The following is a 22,060-nucleotide window of genomic DNA, read 5'->3' as shown; positions in this document are numbered from 1 at the left end:
CGCTCGTTTGTCCGCTTGTTCAGTGTTGCAGACCCTGCAATATAAAATTTAAATCAGTTAAAATTTAATGCACATCAGTTTGTGTTTTTAGTTACTATAGTGTTACATTAATGATACTATAATTACAGGCAAACATTTAAAAATTGTTCAGCATTGAATGAATTTAAAACAATAATTTAAAAATTTAGTTGTGTTAATTATAACCTGGCAATTTAAATTTTGGGTCAAGCGTTTTTATCATCTTTCAAAACGACGGCTGATCTAGCAATACCGTTGGATAGCTGGTATTAACAATCATTTCAATCACGCTATCCTGACGCAATTGATATTCACTTGATTCCGTTGGCCACGCGGTGATTCGGTGTTCAAAGCACTCTCTTATTGTCTGAGTTTTTGTCTTTCCACTATTTCGGGAAGATATAGAATTGCTGTCATCAATTTTACGTTTCAAAAGTATTTTTTCTGCATTTCGTTTTTTCTTTTCATCCGCGTAACATTTGTGCGTGTCTTTATGTATTCTCTGAATGTGCGCCACCAAGTTACTGGAATTTTTTCCGGCAAGAGATGCGCCACATACGCTCTCATTATTTATGTCCTGTACTAGACATGTGGATTGGCCATTTTTTTCATCGTAAACGAAGAATTTCCATACAGGACTGTCACGCTTCCTACCAGCCAACAACCTTGATAAACTCATTATTCTGTTATTAATTTGCAACTCTTAAGAACCTTTAGATGTTTATTTTATTTAACAACAAAAGATTGAACGCATTGAATTTATACTTAACGTAATGACAAGCACGTTTTGTAGTCCATTGATACATTCTATAATCATTCCAAATATCATCGTTATGGTCAAACATGTGCGCCAATTTTAAAGCAAGTATGCAAAATTTGTAAATTAATTGTCAAAAAAAACTAATTAGTGATCAAAATTTTTTTAATATTCAATAATTTTCGTTTGGTAATAATTCCTAATTCTATTCCTATTTTCGTTTTTTGATGCTTATATTTAATTCTATTTCAGTTTTCGTTCTTCAGATATATCCTAATTTTAAACTTTTATTCACATTAACGAAAGCAATTATTTTTACTTCGAATTTTACTTCACGTTAATGAAAATATCACTGGTTTAAAGGTGAGTTCCACTCTTCCGTTTTAGCTACGAGAAAGGGAAAGGGATGAGAAAATTAATCTTGTGAGCATGCGCAGTGATTAATTTTTAAAATTAAATTACAATTCAGAGATTCGACCCTTTTTTTTGTCTTGAAAACCAATGAAATCTTAGTTTTGATTTTCAAAAATTTACAGAGTCGGCAAGCAAAAAGAAACTTGTTGAGAACAATACAGTTATTCTTTTTTTTTCAATGAAAGATGAAATGATTGAGTTTACTTAAATCATGTGGTACTTGTTAATCTTTGTTTTGTGATGGCCTTGGTGTAAAATTGTTGTACTTTTTCATTAAATGATTTTACGAAATAAACTTTGCAATCATTCGAGTTTATTTGATTAAGGATATAAATAGCGTTAGATGTTAATTAACTAAATTTATTCACATTTAATAAAAATTTTAATATTTGATTTAATGGAAATAAAAATTCTTCTGATTCTGCTATCACAGAATTTATTTGAGCAGCTCTTTTCGATTAATCAATTTTATTAGAAAAGTTTCCGAATGAGATCATTTGAATGGTCTTCACCGAGATTTCGGCTCTTTTCGGGTTATAAAAAATCAAGGGCCTTTGCTTTGTTAAAATGTATTAAACTGTCACGAATTTCTTGTCGGTTTTAGTCGATAAACTTTGTTATTGAATAACTGTAGCATCACTTATTCAAATCAATCGAAATAAGAACCAGTTGAATCCGCTTATTTTGTCAACAAGAAGCCAGTTGATTTATTCCGTCAGCAAAAAAGTTCGGCGCTCGGGATTTAATGAAGCTGATGAAAGTTGCTTTTGTACAATAGGACTCCGCAGTGATGGTTTGACCTGGTTTCAAGAAGTTATAGTGATTCACATCTTCTCCAGACCACTATACTGCAACCATAGCCTTTTTTTGGTGGGTTTTTGTATTTGGGAAATGCCTGGAAAATGCTCATTGGCGTCCAAGCATAGTCCCGAACAATTCTGATTATTGTCCAAAATCAACTTTATATTAAACGTCACAATTCGACTTAAGAACGGATTGTTTTGGTTATGCAAAAGCAAGGAACAAACCTTAAAAGTGACAACTTCTGTCGGTCGTTCAAATCGTGAGGCACACACTTTTCGAGCTTTTTCACTTTATCAAAGGGTTTCAAGCTATTCAGAATAGCTTGGTCACTGACTCTCAGTACCATCGCGATCCGCCAAACCATTTGGGATGGGTTGGATTCAACAAGTGTTCTCAGAACCTCGTCCTGGATTACTTTAGGTTGACCACTACAGGGCTGATCATGGAGGCTAAAATCTCCAGTAAGAAATTTCGTGAATCAAAGTTGAATGGTGCGTTCACTGACACTATTAACCGCAAAGCCCTGTTAATTTTTCTAGTCGTCCCGGAGACACTTTGTCTCAATTTGAACTCGTACAAGAAAATTGGCTGAAATCCCCCCCCCCCCTTCCCCATGGTAATGTATAGTAATTGGCTAAATAACCGAGAAAATTTTACCTCAGATAAAAAAGGAACAGCATCATCAGAAAGACCGTTCAATTTTGCATTGAATACAATAAGTGATTGATGAGAAACTACTTATTTAGAAAGTTAACTGACAAAAGTAGCATACATCAAACCGACAGAACTTTCCTGCGAACCAATAGTTTAAAACTAAGAATGTTATGTGAACGTATAGACACATATTTGCAAATTAATATATATTGCAGCCACTCAAACATAAATAATGACTAAAATGAAGGTTTCCGGGTTCATATGGGATTTTTAAATGTCACCTGACTAAACTGAAGTTTAATTCAAAAATGAAATCATGTTAAAAACATGCGTTTGCATTTAGTTGAGTGAAACTATGAAAAAATCTTAATAAATTGCGAATAATACTTTCCAGAGGAACATGTTAAAACTTATTATTGTCAATTATAGATTTTACAAAAAAATACTTTATCAGCTATCCTGTATTGAGCCTAACCAAATATGTGAGATATTTCCATAAATCCTTGGTGATTTAAGTGGTTTGCTATCTCTATGAAGAAAGTTTTGTATAAATAGGCTTCACCGTAGCCAACAAGTGAGTTTGGAATAGAAGCATGGTCTGCCCAAATCTTTGTTTATATTTAAGTAGCTGCACTTTTTCTGATTTATCATTTAAGAGACGTTTTCTTCGTAATTTATTTTTATATAGATGTACGATTTGCGTTTCTAAAAATATATAAATCGTTGTTGGCATTTCCCTTTGTTTTTTAATGGTTACTTGGCATTATCTAACATTCTAATAGAGTTCCTAACTAATGTCGTCCCTAAAATAAATCATCTCTAACAAATTTTTCCCTGGTTGCATGTTTTTCAATAAAATCTCGTTGGTTTCACTTTCTCTTTATTAGTTATTATGTTTTACTAAGTTCACAGTTTTAGAAAGTTATAAATTAACATAATTTTGTTCTGAAAACTCACTTACGTACTCCATTACTTGCCAGAATTGTTTACATCCACAGAGAGAGATTGCTGATGGCATTTTGTTTTATATAACCGTAATTTTTTATTTTAAATTGGTGATTTTTCAAATAAGTAACTTTTTTAACTTTTCTTAATGATTATAAATTGAAAATTTTAAGCTGAAAAAGTTTATAGTGAATGTGTAAATACTTAAACATAATAAAATAAAACAAAAATAAAAACAGCTTTCCTTTTGAGCCTTTCATTCGAAATGTTTTAAAGTAATTACTATGGACCAACCAAATTTACGGCAAAAAATAAAAACCACAAAAAGCGCAGCAACAAAATGCCACAATCTTATTAAGATTTCTTAACAAGAGGTCTTAATAAAACTTCCTAAAAAGAAGTCTTAGTAAGAGTTCTTAACTAAAAGTCTTAACAATTCCCCATTCACACTAACAAAACTGAGTATGTTAGCGAGTGTTATTGATAACAACACTAGCTTTTAGAACGTTGTTCAGTTAAAAAAAAATTTTAACTATTAACCGTGTCACAACCAGAATAAAACAGATTTATTTTTACGAGACCGAATCGAACTTTAATTTATTAACTCCAATGATATATTATATATACTTGATGTCTAACTTGCGGGATTTTATGGGACGAAAAGTGAAGCCGCTTTTTTTGTTTACAAATTTAATCCGCCATTTGTAATAAGGGCAAAAGCTATGTCCGACGTGCGAAATAAAAGTTAAAAATGCATGTTTTAGCCCGAATTAGAAATGGCTTCTACGGCTTCACTTTTCGGATCAAAGTTAGACATCTAGTATATATAATATATCATTGGTTAACTCAAGTAAAAATTCTTTTATATAATACTCCGGTCATGTCTACTTTAAAGTATTTTTCAAAGACAAAAACAAAATGGAAAATTTACGAAATGAAGAAATATCGATTTTCTTAACTAAAGTTAATGTTCTGAAGTATTACAGAAGACGAAACACACACATACGCACGCACACGCACACGCACGCACACACACACACACATTACAGAAGACGACGCCAGCGAAGTAATTTCATTTGGAATTTATAAGTCAAATTTTATTCAGACAGCATAAAATAAATAAGACATTACATATCTATAATTGTATATATTGTATATATATGTATATATATGTGTGTGTGTGTGTGTGTGTGTGTGTGTGTGTGTGTGTGTGTGTGTGTGTGTGTGTGTGTGTGTGTGTGTGTGTGTGTGTGTGTGTGTGTGTGTGTGTGTGTGTGTGTGTGTGTGTGTGTGTGTGTGTGTGTGTGTGTGTGTGGCTTAAAAACCACTGATTTTCAAAAACTGAGTACAATAACATATATCCAAGTGAACACATTCCACCTCGAATGTATGGTCTAATTAAAGCTCACAAACCTGAAAAATCCTATCCTATGAGGATAGCACTGTCAACTATTGGCACCCCTAACTATGGAATATCTAACTACTTAGTGAAGAAAATGCAACCTTTCTTAAACAAAAACAAAACACTGTTGAAAAATTCTTTTGATTTTATTAACAAAGCAAACTCATCGAATATAGAAAAAATGAGGTTCAAGTTTCATTTGATGGAGTAAACCTCTATCCGTCAATTCCACTTAAAGAAGCTACTTTAATTCTTTTAGATCAATTTAATAAAGATGATTCTTACAAATGTTCTACCAAGCTTACTATATCAGAAACTAAAAAGCTGATAAAGTTTTGTCTACATCGGTGTTATTTCTTGTGGAACGAAGAAGTTCATGAGTTGGAGAACTCTGGTCCCATTGGTCTTTCGTTCATGGTCATACTGGCGGAATCTTTTCTACAATACCACGAAGAAAACGTTTTTAAAATTGCAAAAACATTAAACCCTCCTCTTGATTTAAAATCCTATCTAAGATATGTTGATGATAATCATGCTAGATTTTCAAAACTTCAGGAAGCAGAGCAATTCCAACTTATTTTGAACAATTAACTCCATGCAATACAATACACAATCGAAATTGAAAGCGAAAATAAAACTTTAAACTCCCTCATGAAACGGTGATAAATAACACCAAAGGTAGTTAAGAGTTTAAAGTTTACAGGAAAGAAGCCATTATGAATATTCAAAATAAACCTCACTCAAATCACGACCCAAAAAGTTTTAGCGCAATATTTAAAGGTTACATTCAAAGAGTTTACTCTATATGCAGTGATTTACATTTACAAAATGAAATTTTTTTAGCTCAAATATTTAACGAAAATGGTTAGGACAAAAGCCAACTGGTAAGTGTTGCAAACCAAATTAGCAAAAAACGGTCTATAAAGAAAAGTAAAATTCAATCTGAGTATGACACCCTCCATACAGTATCATCACCGTGGATATCATCACTGTTTGCAAAATTAAGAAAAATATTCAGAAAAGTTGGATATAGAGTTGTTTTTAAATCTAATCCTAATTTAAAACCACTGCTAACGCGTAAAAACAAAACTAAATTACCACGCAATAGTTAACCTGGAACTTACTTAATTGAATCTAACTGTTTAAAAAAATACGTTAGCGAAACGAAGTTTCTAATTAGAACTCGAGCCCAACAACATCAAAAAAGCTTAAACGAGTGCAAACATCATCACCCTGCAATAGCCACACATAAAAAACCATGTTCAGAAGAAATGAACTGGGAGAAAACTAAAACTCTTAGAAACAAAAAAGTTTGATCGGAAGGTCCGTGGGGCTCTTAAGATGCAGAGGCACCAATGTTCCTCTCTAAATGGTGGTATTAATCTTGATAATGGCCGAATTTGTAAAAACTGAAGTTTGGACACCTATTATTCACGTTTTTATGTAAGGATAAAAAAGAAAGAAGCCATTCAACTGCTGACGTCAGTTAATTTTAAGCTGTTTTTTGAAGCTTGAATAATTTTACGACCTGATGATGCAGGGAACCATAATCCAGCGAAAAATTTCTTGTAACAAATTAATCTTTGTATTTAGAGAATACGTATTATTTGATGTTTTCTTATTAATGTGTGTGTGTGTGTGTGTGTGTGTGTGTGTGTGTGTGTGTGTGTGTGTGTGTGTGTGTGTGTGTGTGTGTGTGTGTGTGTGTGTGTGTGTGTGTGTGTGTGTGTGTGTATATATATATATATTCACACATATATATGTGTTGTCTTATTTGGCTTTGTGTAAACGAAAAAATGTGTCACTAGTTTAAATAACCACAGTTAAAACAAGTTTTATTTTTGTGTGAATGGCGTTTAAGACTTCTTAACAAGAAGTCTTAATAAGGTTGCGTAATAATTTTGTTGCTGGTGAATTCCATCGTGACAGAATCACCGATTTGAGCTTATTTTCCACATTTATGTTATCAAAATAAAAAAACTGTAATGTGCATATTGTTACTCTATATTCATATAGAATAACAATATGCACATTACAGTTTTTTTATTTTTATAACGTAAATGTGGAAAATAAGCTCAAATCGGTGATTCCGTCACGATGGAATTCATCTGGTGTGCTTTTTGTGGTTTCTTTCTTTATTTTTTTTGCAGTAAATTTGGTTGGTCCATAGTGGTTACACAACAGTGCGACGCAAATTAAAGTCCGGTTAATCTGGTTTATATTCAAATTTTTTTATGTATAATGATTGTATGACAGATAATGAACAAATGAAAAAGTTTATTTTTTAAAATATGGTAGCTATATCAAGTATAGGCAGACAGATTGCTTACAGCGTACTTAAAGTTATAGCCATAGGTTTATCAAATTTAAAAATTGAGGATGGTGTAGCCTTTTAGTTTATGCTAAAACCGTTACAATGATACAAATCTTCAATTAACGACAAACTCCCTCAAAAAACTAAATAAATATATTAATGAGTATATGACCAGTCTTGTTCAATGGCTCCGAGCAAATAAAATCTCATTGAATACTAAAAAAACAGAAATAGTAATATTTAAGACGCAATATACTAACTTTTCTAAAAAAACTAACAAAAATTTTCCAAAATACTTGAACTTTAGCATAAGTGGCCAAAAGCTGTCTTTGTCTAGTAACATAACTTATCTTGGTGTTATGATAGATGAGAAGTTTTTTTTTAAAACACACATAAATAACCTTACTCACAAATTAAGCCGTTCCAACGGCATGTTAGCAAAAACACGACACTACGTTAATTTTGAAACATTACTATCTATATATCACTCAATTTTTGTTTCACATTTACAATATGCATGCCAAGTTTGGGGACAATCTAAAACCGTCTGTCTTTCTAAAATCGTTTCGCTTGAAAATAGAGCGATACGAATAATTAATTTGTCAAAAAACTTCCCTACTGACATCCTGTATCTTATATCCAAAGTTCTTCGTTTCTATGATTTAATCCAGTTTCTAAATTGTTCATTTGTCTGAGATCAACAACACGGTCTCCTTCTTTCCATACTTCGTAACTACTTTAATAGTAGGACAACGTGGGGCATAACCTAAGATCAGTCACTTTTAACAACTTAACCATCCCACAAAAACAGACAACTAAACATGGAATAAAATCCATTACATATCAGTGTATGCTTTCTTGGAAAACCCTTCCGTACATCCTAAAAACAGATTTTATCCTTACATCCAAGAATCTGTTCTTAAAGTCACTCCATAATTTCTACCTAAAAAGTTACGCTTAACTTTATTCATTACCTCTATAACTTTTTTCTTTATGTTTATGTACATTTTATAATTTCTTATCTGTGTTTATGTGTATATATGTATGTATATGTGAATACATTATAATAACTATTTGACCAATATTTTAACTCTTTTAAAAGTCTGTTTTATAAGTGTTACTTATAAATTTTTGTAAAGTTCTACTTTAACTATGTGACTAGTTTATTTCTTATGATTTTCTCTTGTCTTTTCTTTATATTACTTAGGTCATTGCGTTTTATTAGTGAATTACTATTTGCAATGACCTGTGTTTTTTGTAACATCCTTAACACGAAATTTATTGAATTGAAAAAAAAAAAAACGTTTGCGTTTTTGTATTGCTTTCCTCGTAGTCATACTCATTTGAATATAATTTTACCTTTTTTTGAACACGTGTTCAAACTTTCTACAATAAAATAAGCCGTTTACTTACAAGAATACTACTGCGATTCCAGAACACTTTTTAAAAGATCGCACTTCAACTAAATTCAAAGTTTAAATCTTAAGAAAAACTTGTAAATCAAAAAAAAAGACTTTTAGTTTCATTCCCTTCCTCATTGGTAATGATAAATTTCTTCCTCCTTCTATTTGTCTCAGAATTTAAGTTGATTTGTCAGTAAAACGATTAAAGTTAACACAACTATATATATAAAAAAAAAATTTAAGACGAGTAAACTAAATAAAGAAAATAAATAGTTCATGCTGAAGCAAATGAATTTCCGGTGCGCTCATAATTGGCTGATAAACTATAAAGTTGTCATGACAAACATTAATGATGCAATGCGCCAGTTTATTCGTTCAATATCAAAATACCTTTTGATAATAAACTTGATCTTAAACTGAGAATTTTCCCTATAAAAAAATTTTTTTTTTTTTTTTATATGTAACCGATATTTTATATTTAAATATTTGAACATTTTTATTCAAAGCTCAAAAATGGATGCCTATAACAATCGCAATTGTCCATTAAAGTAAAATAATGCTTAGCTAAGTTATAGATAATGTAATTTTTTCGCGGCTTTATTCTTGAGCTTGCCAGTTATAAGATTAACAAAAAACGATGTTTCCGTTTTAAATAGTCATACTTTTTCGATTTCCTTTTTTACGACTTCATTCATTCTCTTAGCCACAGTTACGTCATCAAAGTAAAGTAGGTTCATGCACTCGATAAATTTATCAAGCGTTTCGTTTATGCCAGTACTGAGTTCTTGTTCCTTCAATAAATAGTCATATTTGGAAAATTTTTTATCGATCAACGTATCTTTCGATTCGAGCGTATAAAGAGTTTGATTTTCACCTAAAAATAAATCACTTATCTGTTTTTTATATTATTTATATTTATTATATTTATATTAATTTATATATTTATATTACTTTTCGAATCATTTTTTTCAAATATGAAGTTAAAATAAACAGCACATTTTTTTTTTAGAAATACGTTTACCCGCGACTTGCTTTTCGTTGAACTCTGTAAAAAACCGCTCTTTTTCTCTCTCATTTTTCCTCAGATTTGTCTTCCTTAAAAAGGTGAGTGAAGGGCGATCATTGCTATTGGATTTTGAATCGATTGAACTTCGATTTTGATTCGGTAGCTGGACTTCAATTTGTTTCGGAGAACTCAATCCGATCCAATCTAATTACAAGTTAAGTGATCATAAAACGAATTTAAAACTAAGAATTTTTAGATATTCAACAATTTTTTTGCTGCCAACTTTAAGAAAAAAAAGTCTGAAAAGTAGGGATCCGGTTCACTTTCCATATGGTTATGAAAGATTTTTATTGGCTTTTCCGAATCAAGAGAACTGTTATCATAAACGGTTCTGCTTGAATGACATTAATATATAAATATATTAATAAATGTCAAAAACTTTATATATGCAATCCTTTCTTAATAAGTAAGAAACCCACAAAACTTTAACTTCGTATCAAAATATATGAATTAAAAAGTGAAAAAGAAAGCTTGGGGTAAAAAAAAAAAAGGAACCCCAATGGTTGTTAAAAACCATGCTTTGCATAACTGTCCACACTACAACACTAAAGAGCTGTTTTAGAGTAAATTAAAAATTTATCAAGCAGAAATGAGGACTCGTTTGGTTTTTTTTCAAACAAAACCACCAGGATTTATCAGCTGGTAGCTGTTTTAGAAAATGTAAAGTAAAGTTTGATTACAAATTAACTAGGGCTCATTAGATTGATTAAGACAAAAATCTGCAAAAAAAAAGTTTAAATCCAAAACAACACAAAACAATAAAAAAGAAACACGGAGAAAAATAAACCTTTGAAACTTTCCATCATAAAATCAACCATCTCGTAGTCATTGTCCTGGAACTCCAGGTTGGCACGAACTACAGCAAATACATCGTTCAAGATCGAAATGAACATATTCATAACGATCCAATTCACCATGATGTTAAACCCGAAGAAAAATATTGGTCCGAGAAAACGATTAGTATTCTCAAATTGGCTATAACTGAACTTCCCCAATAATAACGAAATGATAGAAGCTATTGTTTTGAAATAGTTCTGATACCCATCCAACAACACACCTAGAGCATTCATACTTAATTTATTGTACTATTACATAACAAATATGTTAAAATCACATTCAGTCTTTAAAATATTTAAGATATATTTTCAATAATTTGTTAAAAAATCCCAATATGGCAAACTTTTTTTCAGCGCCATCATCGCCAATCACCAATTATTTAAACTTTAAAATACTTCTGTATTAAACTTGTAATTGAAATAAGTAGTTACACAAATTTAAAGATAATATCTCACATAATCTTACCAAACACAATACTGGAAGAGAACACGATCGAACACAGAATGATGAAAAAGACGATTCCAAACATAGATAGAGGATACCATGCTGCTTTTAGAGTAGAGGATAACATCGAAATCCGACGATTGAAACGCAGAAGTTTAATAAACTTCAAAGTCACGAAGAAAACAATCAGCGACACGATGTATGTGTACGTTAAGTCCCAGTACGATGCAAACTGGAAGTTGATAAATCCTTGTGGTTTCTTTGTTGGCAGCCGTTTTAACAGCTCTTTGGCCAGAACATCTTAGAAAAAAATTTATAACTTCTTAAAACTGTAAGTCTTTATCAAAAAAATAAAAAAATGAAATAAGAGAACTCAGAAACTCTTTAGAATTGAGGACCAGCTTCAAATTAACATTCTAATATATTCTATAATAAGTAAAATACCAAATAACTAAAAACCCGAAAATGTGAAAACAAAAAACAGAACAAGACAGGTGAACTATGATTTGATACCCACTTTTGTAAAAGAAAAAACCAACAGCTACTATTGAAAACACTATCAATGCAACTTCAACCAAGTTCCAAAACTCTTTAAAGTAAACCCAACCAGTCCGATATAAAAAGCGACATTCTCGAATGCTAAACACTAGCATCATCAATATAAACAACACCTGAGAACCAAGCATAGCAATTTCTGTTCCTGATGTTGTTGTATACATCTTGAAAGTAATCACAGAAAAGTTAGGTATAATTCCACCAGAAGCAGGGAACTCAAAGATCATGGTGACCATGTTGAAATGATTAGTGGCAGAGTTAAACAGGGCAAACTCAATTATTACAGCTCGTGTTTGCCTGTCAATCCATCTAAACTTCTTTGCTTGCTCCAGTATCATCTGGTTTTTCCATTTGGGGAATATTTCAATGACATAGCCTCCACCATAGTATGAATCTAAATCAGCTGTATATGGATACCCATCAAGTTCTTGCCAGGTTTGGTATCTCCAAGGCATTGTTGAAGGATTGATGGGTGAGCTATACTTCTTTGGAATCGTCCAATTAAAATCAAAATCTCTTGTTTCTTCAAGTGTCATTTCATATGGAGATAAACAGTCTATTTTGAAATATTTAGCAACTGACTCAGCTTTCACACATGAATCTAAAGTATTTAAAGAAAAAAATCTATAAAATTTAAAATAAATTTTTATTATGACAAAAAAAATTAAACACCTAATGTCATGCAATCGATTAAAACTTTACTACAAATCATCGTTAGTGCTGTTAATAATATTTATGATACAAGCCTTACGTGGCTGCACCCGAACTTGTCTAATTCTTATTCCATTTACAATTTTTGAAGTAAGGTCATTTAAAAACAGTTTTCCAGGGAAGTCTTTCTTATCTGTATTACTGTAGAAGTCACTCAAATTATACCAGGGTTCAGGGTAAACTTGAGGAAGAAAAAACTGATCCATCCAAGGCCAGAAATCTTGTGAAGATTGTAGCTAAAAAAGAAGTAATTTTTATTATTTTTAAAATTTAATCATAAATCCATACCAGCTGCTAACTTTCAAATTATTTATCTTTATATATCTTTATTTATATCTTTAACTATCAATGTCTGTTTTGACACTGTCCTTGTAAAATAACTAGTTTTCAAATTATTAAAAGTCGGTGTCCTCTACAAAAAATTTGGTGTTAAATTTGGTGTTCTCTACACAAAAAGAAGTAGTTTAGTACATATTTATATCAAAAAAATTTTTTTTGATTTCTTAAGATAAAAAAGGATTTAAATTGATAAAATAATAAATAATATAGTATTAACATAACTTAAAATAGATGACACCCAAAAACAAAATAGCTAAAATTGAACTACTGAACGACTCCAGAATAAAAATTTGCAAAAAGCAAATTCATTTTATTACAGATTTTTTGTTGTTGTATTGTAAACTTAAGTTTCTAAAGATTTTTACCTTACTACTTTAAATATAATAGCAAAAAAGCTTATTATCATCATACAAACAAGAATGACGCTAGTGGAAGCCCAGCCTTTTGAAAATGAGGGAAAAACACCAAAAAGGGTGTTGATCAAACATCAAAACAAAGTGTTAAAGATCATATCAATCAATTTCTACAAATACCATCATCAACTACTGTCATCTGTCATCATCGACTACTGTCATAAAAGAACAAAAAAGGAATATTTTGAAGCTTTTTTTTAAATCCTAATAAAATGTATGAACTTTACTCTAGTTATTGCGAAGAAAAGAATATTGCTCCTGTTAAGAAGCATATGTATAGATTCATATTTGAGCATGAGTTTAACATTTCAAAAGCCAAAAACTGATTTAGGTTATACATGTTATGAATACCACAATGTAGTAAACCTAAGTGAGGAGGATACTCAAAAATTTTCCACACATGTAATGTCAAGGAATGAAAATTTAGCAGAGCGTGATAAAGACTCCAAACTTAAGGATACTCTCAGCTTATAATTTAACTGGGCATTGCCCCCTTATTAAAAAAGGTTATTGTATGCTATGGCACAAAGAACTTTTAGGTTGTGCAAGAAATGACCTTGCAAGTAGTGTAACATGCTTGCTAGAGAAGATAATTTCTGACCACATTTACGTTTTCACTGAAAATGAATGAAACTTTTAGCAATTGTTCTTACAATCTTAATTTAAACTACATAGTACAAATTACTCCAAAAAATGATACCTTGTAACAGAAGAAAGAAATTTAAATAATATTAAACACAATCATGCAAAAGTTTACAAACAAATGAAAAAAATTCAAAAATAATTTCTTCAAAATCTCTCATCACAGCACATTAGTATTTTGTTGGATAGCCTCTAGGTTTTAATATTACATGATAACAATGAGGCATAGTCAACTAACTTGATAAGGGTATCTATGTGAACATTTCACCCAGAATCTAAAAGCATCTTGAATAAATCATTTTTGTTGGTTGGTTTTTTTGCCTTTTAATCAACAATTGACACTCATACATCAATGCAAAAGAAATGTATAGTTTAAATACTTGTGATGTTTATTGTTGACGCACAAATTTTGATTTATTGCAGATTTTTGATTGATTTACTTTTTTTAATTAAATTACAATATACTCCCAAAAATATTTTACTGGATTTAAATTTGGGCTTTGAGAAGGCCAGTCCAAAAGTAGAACTTCTTTTTAATGGAAAAAAGGTTTTCATAGAATTTGCACAGTGCTTTGGATTGCTGTTTTGCTGGAAAATCCAACCCATGTTTGCTTTTTAATCTGCGGACAAATAAAAAAAACAACTTTTTAAGAATTTCTGATGAAACTTTGAGTGAAAATAAATACTAAAGTCAATTTCAAAAGGTTTAGCTATAAAAAATATAATTTTTTCATTAAACTTAGCAAAATACTAGAATTCCACTTCCCGCATATTTTTCATATCATCTTTTCCACTATGTGTTCTGTCTGATAAATCTATGAGAGTTAAGACTCTCATAGATGATTCTTTAATGCCAAAATTAGGTTTAGGGGGTGGGGGATAGTGAAATTGATGAGGACAATCAATAATGTTGAAAATGGTATAGCTACTTTAAAATAGCTTTCCCATTTATAAGCTTTTCCCAAAGAATAAAATTAGAATGTAAATTAAATAAGTTTGACTTGCAAATAAATTGAACATCAAAAATAGTCTAAATATCTGAAACACAATTCATATTGTAAGTGTGACCAAAGATAAAGTTTCCACTTTTACTTTCAGTATATCTGTTTTAGGTATTGCAAATGCCTCTATTCTGTTAAAGGTACTTTATGTTGCAAATAATCTATACATTCACACATATGCATTATACACACATATACATGATACATACATATACATCATTCACATATATACATTATATAAACATATAAATGGTACACATATATACATCATATACTTATAAATCATACACATATACATCATACACATATACATTATATACACATACATAATTTGAAAAGACAAACAAAAAATTAGTTCTGTTTGACTGATACCTTGCTGAAAATTTTGTAGTTATCATCAGGTTTTGTTTTATCTGTCCTCAACCTCAGATTGAAAAGTTCCTCTACATTGCGAGTTTGGTAAAAGGTGAAATCTTCTCGTGTCATGTAACCAATGAAGAACACCAAGAAAGCATAAAAAGTGTATAAAGCAAGCTCTTGTATGATAGCATGCATTTTCAGTTTCTTTAATCTCAACTCTCTCATCCCTGTTAAAGAAGTAGAATCAGGCGGCTGTAAATCGATGTCAACTCGATCAAAAATTGTCAGTTCATCTTTTGGTTTGTGGAGCCAAGTTTCATCACGAGCCAACACTTTCCCTTTTTTTTGTAAAAACAGTTATAGAAAAAAAAACACTTAGAGCAATCACAGTAAAAAGTCATACAAAAAAACACTTTGAGCAATCACAAAAATTTGAAAATTCAGCTTTTTATGTTTATTAATCATCCTGACACAACTTCAATCTGAAAAAATTAAGATAGTAGCAGTATAAAGCTTTCATTTTTTAACTCAATTTTAAGTGTTAATTATTAAATTTACATATAAAAAAACTTATGTGTTAAACCGCAATATCAAAATGCACAAAATTGAATTGATTAACACCACAATGCACAAAATGGATGATTTTTGACATTTAGTGATAAGTTAAAAGGACTAAAATACCTTGCTTCTCCACTTCACTTTTTTCTTCATCAACATTTTTTATAATAAGAGCCACAAAAATTGCCAAGAAGAAAATTTTTATTGGCTGGATTAGTAGTATGTCTTTTATCTGGAAAGAAAAAAATTATCATATTATGCAAATCCCTTCCAATAGAAAAATGAGAAAGCCTACTCATTATATGACATAATATTCATTTACAAACTATTTTTATATTTTGCTGCAAAATTGATGTTGTAAATTGATTAAATGTCAAATATAACACAGCAAATATGCTAAACAAAAAATTAAGTTTAAAAGCAAAGTAAACATGAAAAAAAAACCACAAACACACACCAAACAAAGAGAAATGCTGGATAACCAACTCAATGATTTGGCATTTCCAAAACTCATCCCGTACAACAAAACAATATAGCCACAACCAAAAATAATTCCTACGCAAATAAACCAAGTTATGTACAAACACCAATGTGGTAAATTAAAACACTTTGTTGTTTTAATTGCTGATGGGTCTTTGGAATTATCATGATGATCAATTAAAATATGAGTTGCCTTTTGGTTCGGATCTGCTAATAAATAAATATATCAAATAAACTTAAAATTTTTTCAAAAATTAATGCAAAGTAACAGTTTTGTCAGTTAAATTAAATTACAAACTAATGTCAAGAAGTTGTTTAATATTTTAAGTACATATAAGTTCTTCTGTTTACATCTATTTAAGGTCTAGAACTAAAAATGCAACCAAGATTGCTTACCACTGTTTTTAAGTAAATGTACAGGAGAGGACGATCGTCCTTGTACTTCACTACTTTCATTCACAGAGGAGATACTTTCTGATTTGCTTTTTTTTGGATTTTGGAATGGTCTAATTGATCGGAACAGCCCTACAAGTATCAAGTTCACAGGTATGGTGATGCAAGCACTGATCAATGCCACATAAGCCTGAATATAATGTTGCAAAATATAGAGTTTACTTTCCTTATCACATCACCAAAAGAAGGAGGTAAATAAAAACTTCTCTCCCATCACCAAGAACTTTCTCAGAATGTTTTTTTAATTATAGTAGCAAATGATAAAAAATACAAAACAACTAATTAATGTTTAAATCAAAAGCACTAAGTTATGCACAACACCAAAAATCAACAAGTGCAGCTACAATGTGAAACAAAACGTTGGAGAACAAGTCAATCTTACTTTTGAAGGTTCTAATAATCTAAACAATTTTAACCATCTTTAAATTTTTAATCAAGATTTTATAAAGTTCGAGAATGCATAATTGTTAAATTATGATTAAAGATTACAAAAAAAAAAAAAAAAAAAAACAATTCTAAACAAAGATCTTTCTTTGCAGTTACAAAGTCCAGATACAAAGTCATTATTATGAGCAAGTCTAATTTAATGTTTAACAACTTTAAGTCTGCCACTTTAAGTAATTATAAAATATGTGAACAAGTTATGCTTTAAACATGTTTTTGTCTTTTCATCTTAAAAAGTTACAACTTTTGAAGTAAGGTCATTTAAAAACAGTTTTACAGGGAAGTCTTTCTTATCTGTATTACTGTAGAAGTCACTCAAATGACTTAAAAACTCAGCTTTGACTTTCTGCCAGAATTAAAAATTAAGGCAAATGTAATCAACTTTCACCTTTGAAACAAATAACTAAAGATATGCAAACACACCTGTCCCCATGTAAAAGAAAAACTTGCAATCTTATTGTCAACTTTTGGGTCTGGAGGTGGCATACGCTGATAGAACATTGTGCTAGCTGTCATAGCTGTCATTAGCAAGGATACTGCAACAGACAGCCTTTGGCATCTGGTAAAATTACTTTTAGGTGGGCGAGCAAAGATTGAATACCATATATGTTGATCTGAAAGATCAGTTGACACTTTTGTAGCAAAAACATAGTTAAAATTTGATTTTTCTTCAGATGCTGCAACTGGTATAACGCAATCTAACAAGCACGAGTCACGATCTACAGCAATCCAACGATGACCAATAAAAAGAAACTGCTTCTCAGTTTGCAGATCAATCACTTCAATGTTTCTGATTAAAAAAAAAAACTCAAAATATAAAAATCTAAACAAACCTTTTTAGATTTAAAATGTTCTTTTGAAAATTTATCATTGGTAATTTTTCACAAGATGCAAACAAATAACAGGACAACAAAAACTTTTAGAAACTTTATTACAAGAAAGTACTTATACCTTATGTACCAACCTCCACCACTATTATCATGCCATAGCCGAATGAAATCTAGGTCACCAAGTGAACTACTTGTAGTCATTATAAACACATCACAGCTTGATCTTTGAAAACATTCTCTTTGAGAACCTTTCAACCGTCTTACACCACTGTCATCTAGATTACCTGTTGAAATTCATAAGAAATGTGTAAAATTCATAAGAAATGTGTAAAATTCATAAGAAATTTGTTAAATTCACAAAAAAAGTTCCCAAAACAAGTAAAAAAAAAAAAAAATTTCTTTGCACAGGCAAAAAATTGTTTTAATTTCAGGGGGGGGGCCAATTGAGCTTGCAGGTTTCCCTGTGCATTAAAAATATTCTTTAAATTTAAAACAAAAGTTTTGATACTTTACAAAAAAACAAACATTTGTAACTCCTAACAGTAAAAGTCAAGCTTTAATGGATGTTTCCCCCCCCCCCCCCTTTCCTATAACATGAATATATTTCAAACATAAAACATTTCTTACCAGTGATAGTGAAGAAAATGTTAGATTTTGTGCCAGCATTTCTTTGACTACCAGTATTTACTGTTATTTGGTATAAATAACTATCTCCTGCTAGGTTATCAAGAAGGGGGCAAACACCAATCTAAATTTTATAAATAACATAATTTGATTTAACAATTTTATAAATAACATAATTTTGTAAATATTACAAGCTTGATAAAATTATACTATTAATAAACTACTTCTATAGAATGGCATGTGTGTGTCTATATATATATATATATATATACACACAGTACTGTGCAAAAGAAAGTTGCACCTAAGAGAATTTTAGAATATTCAGGATAAAAATTCAAACAAAAGAAAATTAAAACTAAATACAGGTACAGACATATTTTTTATTAAATTGTGTAAAATAATGCAAGTTTTATTAAAAACATTTAAATTTATAACTATACATAGAGACTTTACTAATATTTAGTGTGACTAACTTTATTTACAATAACATCTTGGAGCCTTTTATTTATGCTTTTATACAGATTTTCACTAAATGTGATACGGATATTATACCATTCTTCTTTTAGAACATTCAAAGCTCATTAACATTCTTTGGCAACCTTTCCATCTTCTTTCTGTCTAAGTAGTCCCTAACATGTTCGATTCAGGGTTCAAATCAGGGCTCTGAGGAGGCCAAGGCATGTTTTGAAGCACTCCTTCTTCATCCAGATTTGAAAAATAATTTTTAACTAATTTGTAAGTATGTTTGGGGTCATTATCCTGTTGTAGGATAAAATAATCCCTGATAAGTTGTCGTCCAGAAGGCACAGTATGGTTATGTAAAATATTTTTATATTTTTTACCTGTCAGCTTTTCTGTTATTCTAACAATATCCTCTACCCCTTTTTTTGAAATACACCCCCAAACTTGAATATTCCCTCTACCATGTTTGATAGTTGATGCTAGATATGGCTCCTTCAATCCCTCTCCCTTTATTTGCCTAAATTACTGATGTCTATTTGTCCCAAATATTTGAAATTTAGATTCGTCTGTAAACAATACCTTATCCCATTGATTTTTCTGCCACTCTTTGTGCTCTCTGGAGAACTTTAATCTTTTTTTTCTTTATTACCTTTGCATAGTAATGGTTTTTTAATTGTTACACAACCTTTTAATCCAGGTTTTAATAAAGATTGTTGCACAGTAGATGCATGTACTAAAGTTCCTCTAGCTCTTTTAAGATCTTGAACGAGTTCTGCGCTTACTTTCTTGGGATTTTGTAGCGCTGTTATTTTTAAAAACTGTTTATCATGTGGGCTAAACTTCTTGGGAAGACCAGATTTCTTTTTATCCACTACATCACCAGCTTTAATATATTTTTTAACTATTTTGTGAACTGACGCTCGCAAACAATTCTCACGTTTGGTTATTTTAACTTAACTATAGCCCCTCTTCAAGTAAAACAATGATGTAATTTCTGTCATTTATCGATATTTATGGAATTTTATTTGTATTGAAAAGTAACTTTATTAAAAAACAAAACTTTTGAAGTAAAAAAATTTTTTAAAACGAAAAAATCTCTAACTAACACGATAACTCAACAGTAACTAAATATTCTTCTCCACACTCTTATTTATCAAAAAATATTTAACAATAATAAATTTAAACAAAATAAATAAATAGTACAGTGGTTGATGTAATTAATTTCAGGTGTTGATCCTTTTCTGTAATAAATAAACAAACATTATAAGTGGGTGAAAAACAATACAAGTTGAAACCATCTAATAAATATTTACAAAAGAAACATAAACATAATTATTAACTAAAATAAATAAATATAGCTTTATTTTAAAAAATATCGTAGTTTAATTTAACAAAAACTCAATATTGTTTACTAATATTTATTTAAACATACATTTTTTTTAAATTTTCTTAGGTGCTACTATCTTTTGCACAGTACTGTACATATATATATGTATATATACACTGATAAACGATGCTGATAAACTCAATGCTTCTTTTTTATTTTGTAAAATTTTTAAAAATTTTTAATTGTAGATAAAAGTATTGGAATCTGCAACATTTCCTTATAAACGATGATGATGATGATGATGATGATGATGATGATGATGATGATGATGATGATGATGATGATGATGATGATGATGATGATGATGATGATGATGATGATGATGATGATGCAACTTAATTCAGTATTCACAGTTTAACTGTTGTTGACTGGCAAAAAAAAAAGGCTGCTTCAAACTTATACTAACTACTATGCCTAATTCAAAACATTTGCTATAATCAACTGTTTATCAATCTGAGGATTGATTGACACTTAGAAGTACTAAAGTAGCTGCTTTGGATCTTTGATGAGAGCCCAAATTGATCAAATGCAATATGTTCTGCAACATGTTAAAAGTATATTAGAGTTTAAGTAAGAAAAACAAACTCTTCAAAGCTCACCTTAGAAAAATCTTTTTTATCTATTCTCCTGGCCACTATTAATCCAAGTATCCACAGCAGAATGATTATTGCAACCGTCACAAGTAGAGCGTATCCTGATTTTAACAAAGCTAAAGAGGGTGTAGGAAGCGGATTTGGGGCAACAAAAAACCCACCAAAAGCAGTTAAATGATTGCATTTGCATTTTGTCACAGCAAAACTTGTGGTCTGAACATCAAGCTAAAACAATACTCATGTATCAGGATTTAGCTTATTACGTATGTAAGCATAAATGAGATATAAATAAACTGTAAGTAAAATAAGTAGAGATAAAGTGAGATTCTAACTTTATTCATGGCCAAAAAAATCGAAATTTTTAAATTAGCAATTAACTGAACTTACTTCACATCCATCAGACATCCATTTGTTTGCATCTTCATCCCAGTAATTACATTCTGTGCAAAATGACTTCATCTCATAGTCAAATGTTCCTGCATATTCTGGCTCATCAAAAGTATATGGATTTGAATCTAATTTTTTATCAGGCATTGGTCCAAAATACGAAAATGATAAATGCAGTTCACTCTTGTTCGAGAAAGCATAGGTGGAGTTGTGGAAATTCCATAGTACTAGTGTGCCATCTGTAAGAAGACGGGCATCTTGAATTCTTTGTAAAAGTTCAGAGGAGTTTCCACTTGTTTGCAAAACAGAATTAGCAACATTTAGATTGGACTTTTGTTTTAAACTAGAGTTAAAGAAACCATAATTCTTTGTCATTATAACACCATCTTTAGCAGAAATGTTGAGCTTGATGTCATAATCATCTTTTGAAGCAACTTTTCCAAACTGAATGTAAACAATAAGGTTTGTTAAATTTTTCTGATCGTTTCTATGCACAAACTTTAAGAGCATGTTACATTTTAATGTTATTGGGAGCCTAACTTGATATACATCTTCAGGCATTGACAAAGATATATTTTTCCCATTCATTTTTTCAGGAATATTCTTAATGGCAATATGAATTGGTTTCAAGCTGTCATTTACTTTTATTGTGCGTCTATCTGGAGATTGAAATGAAAGGCTCTGAGATTCAGAGAGGATATTCTGTGATCTATTAGTGTCCCATGTGTAAGCCATAACTTTCATTCTCACATTCTAAAAGACA

The 22,060-nt window shown here is 30.4% G+C and overlaps 1 protein-coding gene across 2 annotated transcripts in view; it reads right to left on the bottom strand.

Annotated features, from left to right (window-relative positions):
* Positions 1 to 8,828: 8,828 nt before the first annotated feature.
* LOC145192859 (polycystin family receptor for egg jelly-like) overlaps positions 8,829 to 22,060 on the bottom strand; it is a 40,733-nt gene continuing 27,501 nt past the window's right edge. For both annotated transcript variants that reach the window (XM_090072431.1, XM_090072430.1), the window contains 16 exons: positions 21,298 to 22,050; positions 20,917 to 21,135; positions 18,472 to 18,592; positions 17,966 to 18,128; positions 17,438 to 17,804; positions 16,514 to 16,700; positions 16,095 to 16,327; positions 15,761 to 15,869; positions 15,092 to 15,417; positions 12,365 to 12,560; positions 11,576 to 12,214; positions 11,080 to 11,358; positions 10,565 to 10,834; positions 9,733 to 9,921; positions 9,374 to 9,585; positions 8,829 to 9,140 (listed from right to left, as the gene is read on the bottom strand). In XM_090072431.1, the coding sequence (XP_089928557.1) occupies positions 9,123 to 9,140; positions 9,374 to 9,585; positions 9,733 to 9,921; positions 10,565 to 10,834; positions 11,080 to 11,358; positions 11,576 to 12,214; positions 12,365 to 12,560; positions 15,092 to 15,417; positions 15,761 to 15,869; positions 16,095 to 16,327; positions 16,514 to 16,700; positions 17,438 to 17,804; positions 17,966 to 18,128; positions 18,472 to 18,592; positions 20,917 to 21,135; positions 21,298 to 22,050 (4,281 nt within the window). In that variant the 3' untranslated portion in view covers positions 8,829 to 9,122. The remainder of the gene's footprint in view (positions 9,141 to 9,373; positions 9,586 to 9,732; positions 9,922 to 10,564; positions 10,835 to 11,079; positions 11,359 to 11,575; positions 12,215 to 12,364; positions 12,561 to 15,091; positions 15,418 to 15,760; positions 15,870 to 16,094; positions 16,328 to 16,513; positions 16,701 to 17,437; positions 17,805 to 17,965; positions 18,129 to 18,471; positions 18,593 to 20,916; positions 21,136 to 21,297; positions 22,051 to 22,060) is intronic.

This window comes from Hydra viridissima, unplaced genomic scaffold, assembly GCF_058129835.1.
Source record: "Hydra viridissima isolate aposymbiotic clone 2 unplaced genomic scaffold, HvirCarnegie_v1 scaffold_15, whole genome shotgun sequence".
Classification (NCBI taxonomy): domain Eukaryota; kingdom Metazoa; phylum Cnidaria; class Hydrozoa; order Anthoathecata; family Hydridae; genus Hydra; species Hydra viridissima.
Note: the sequence above shows the minus strand (reverse complement) of the source record. Positions and strands in the feature narration are given on the sequence as shown.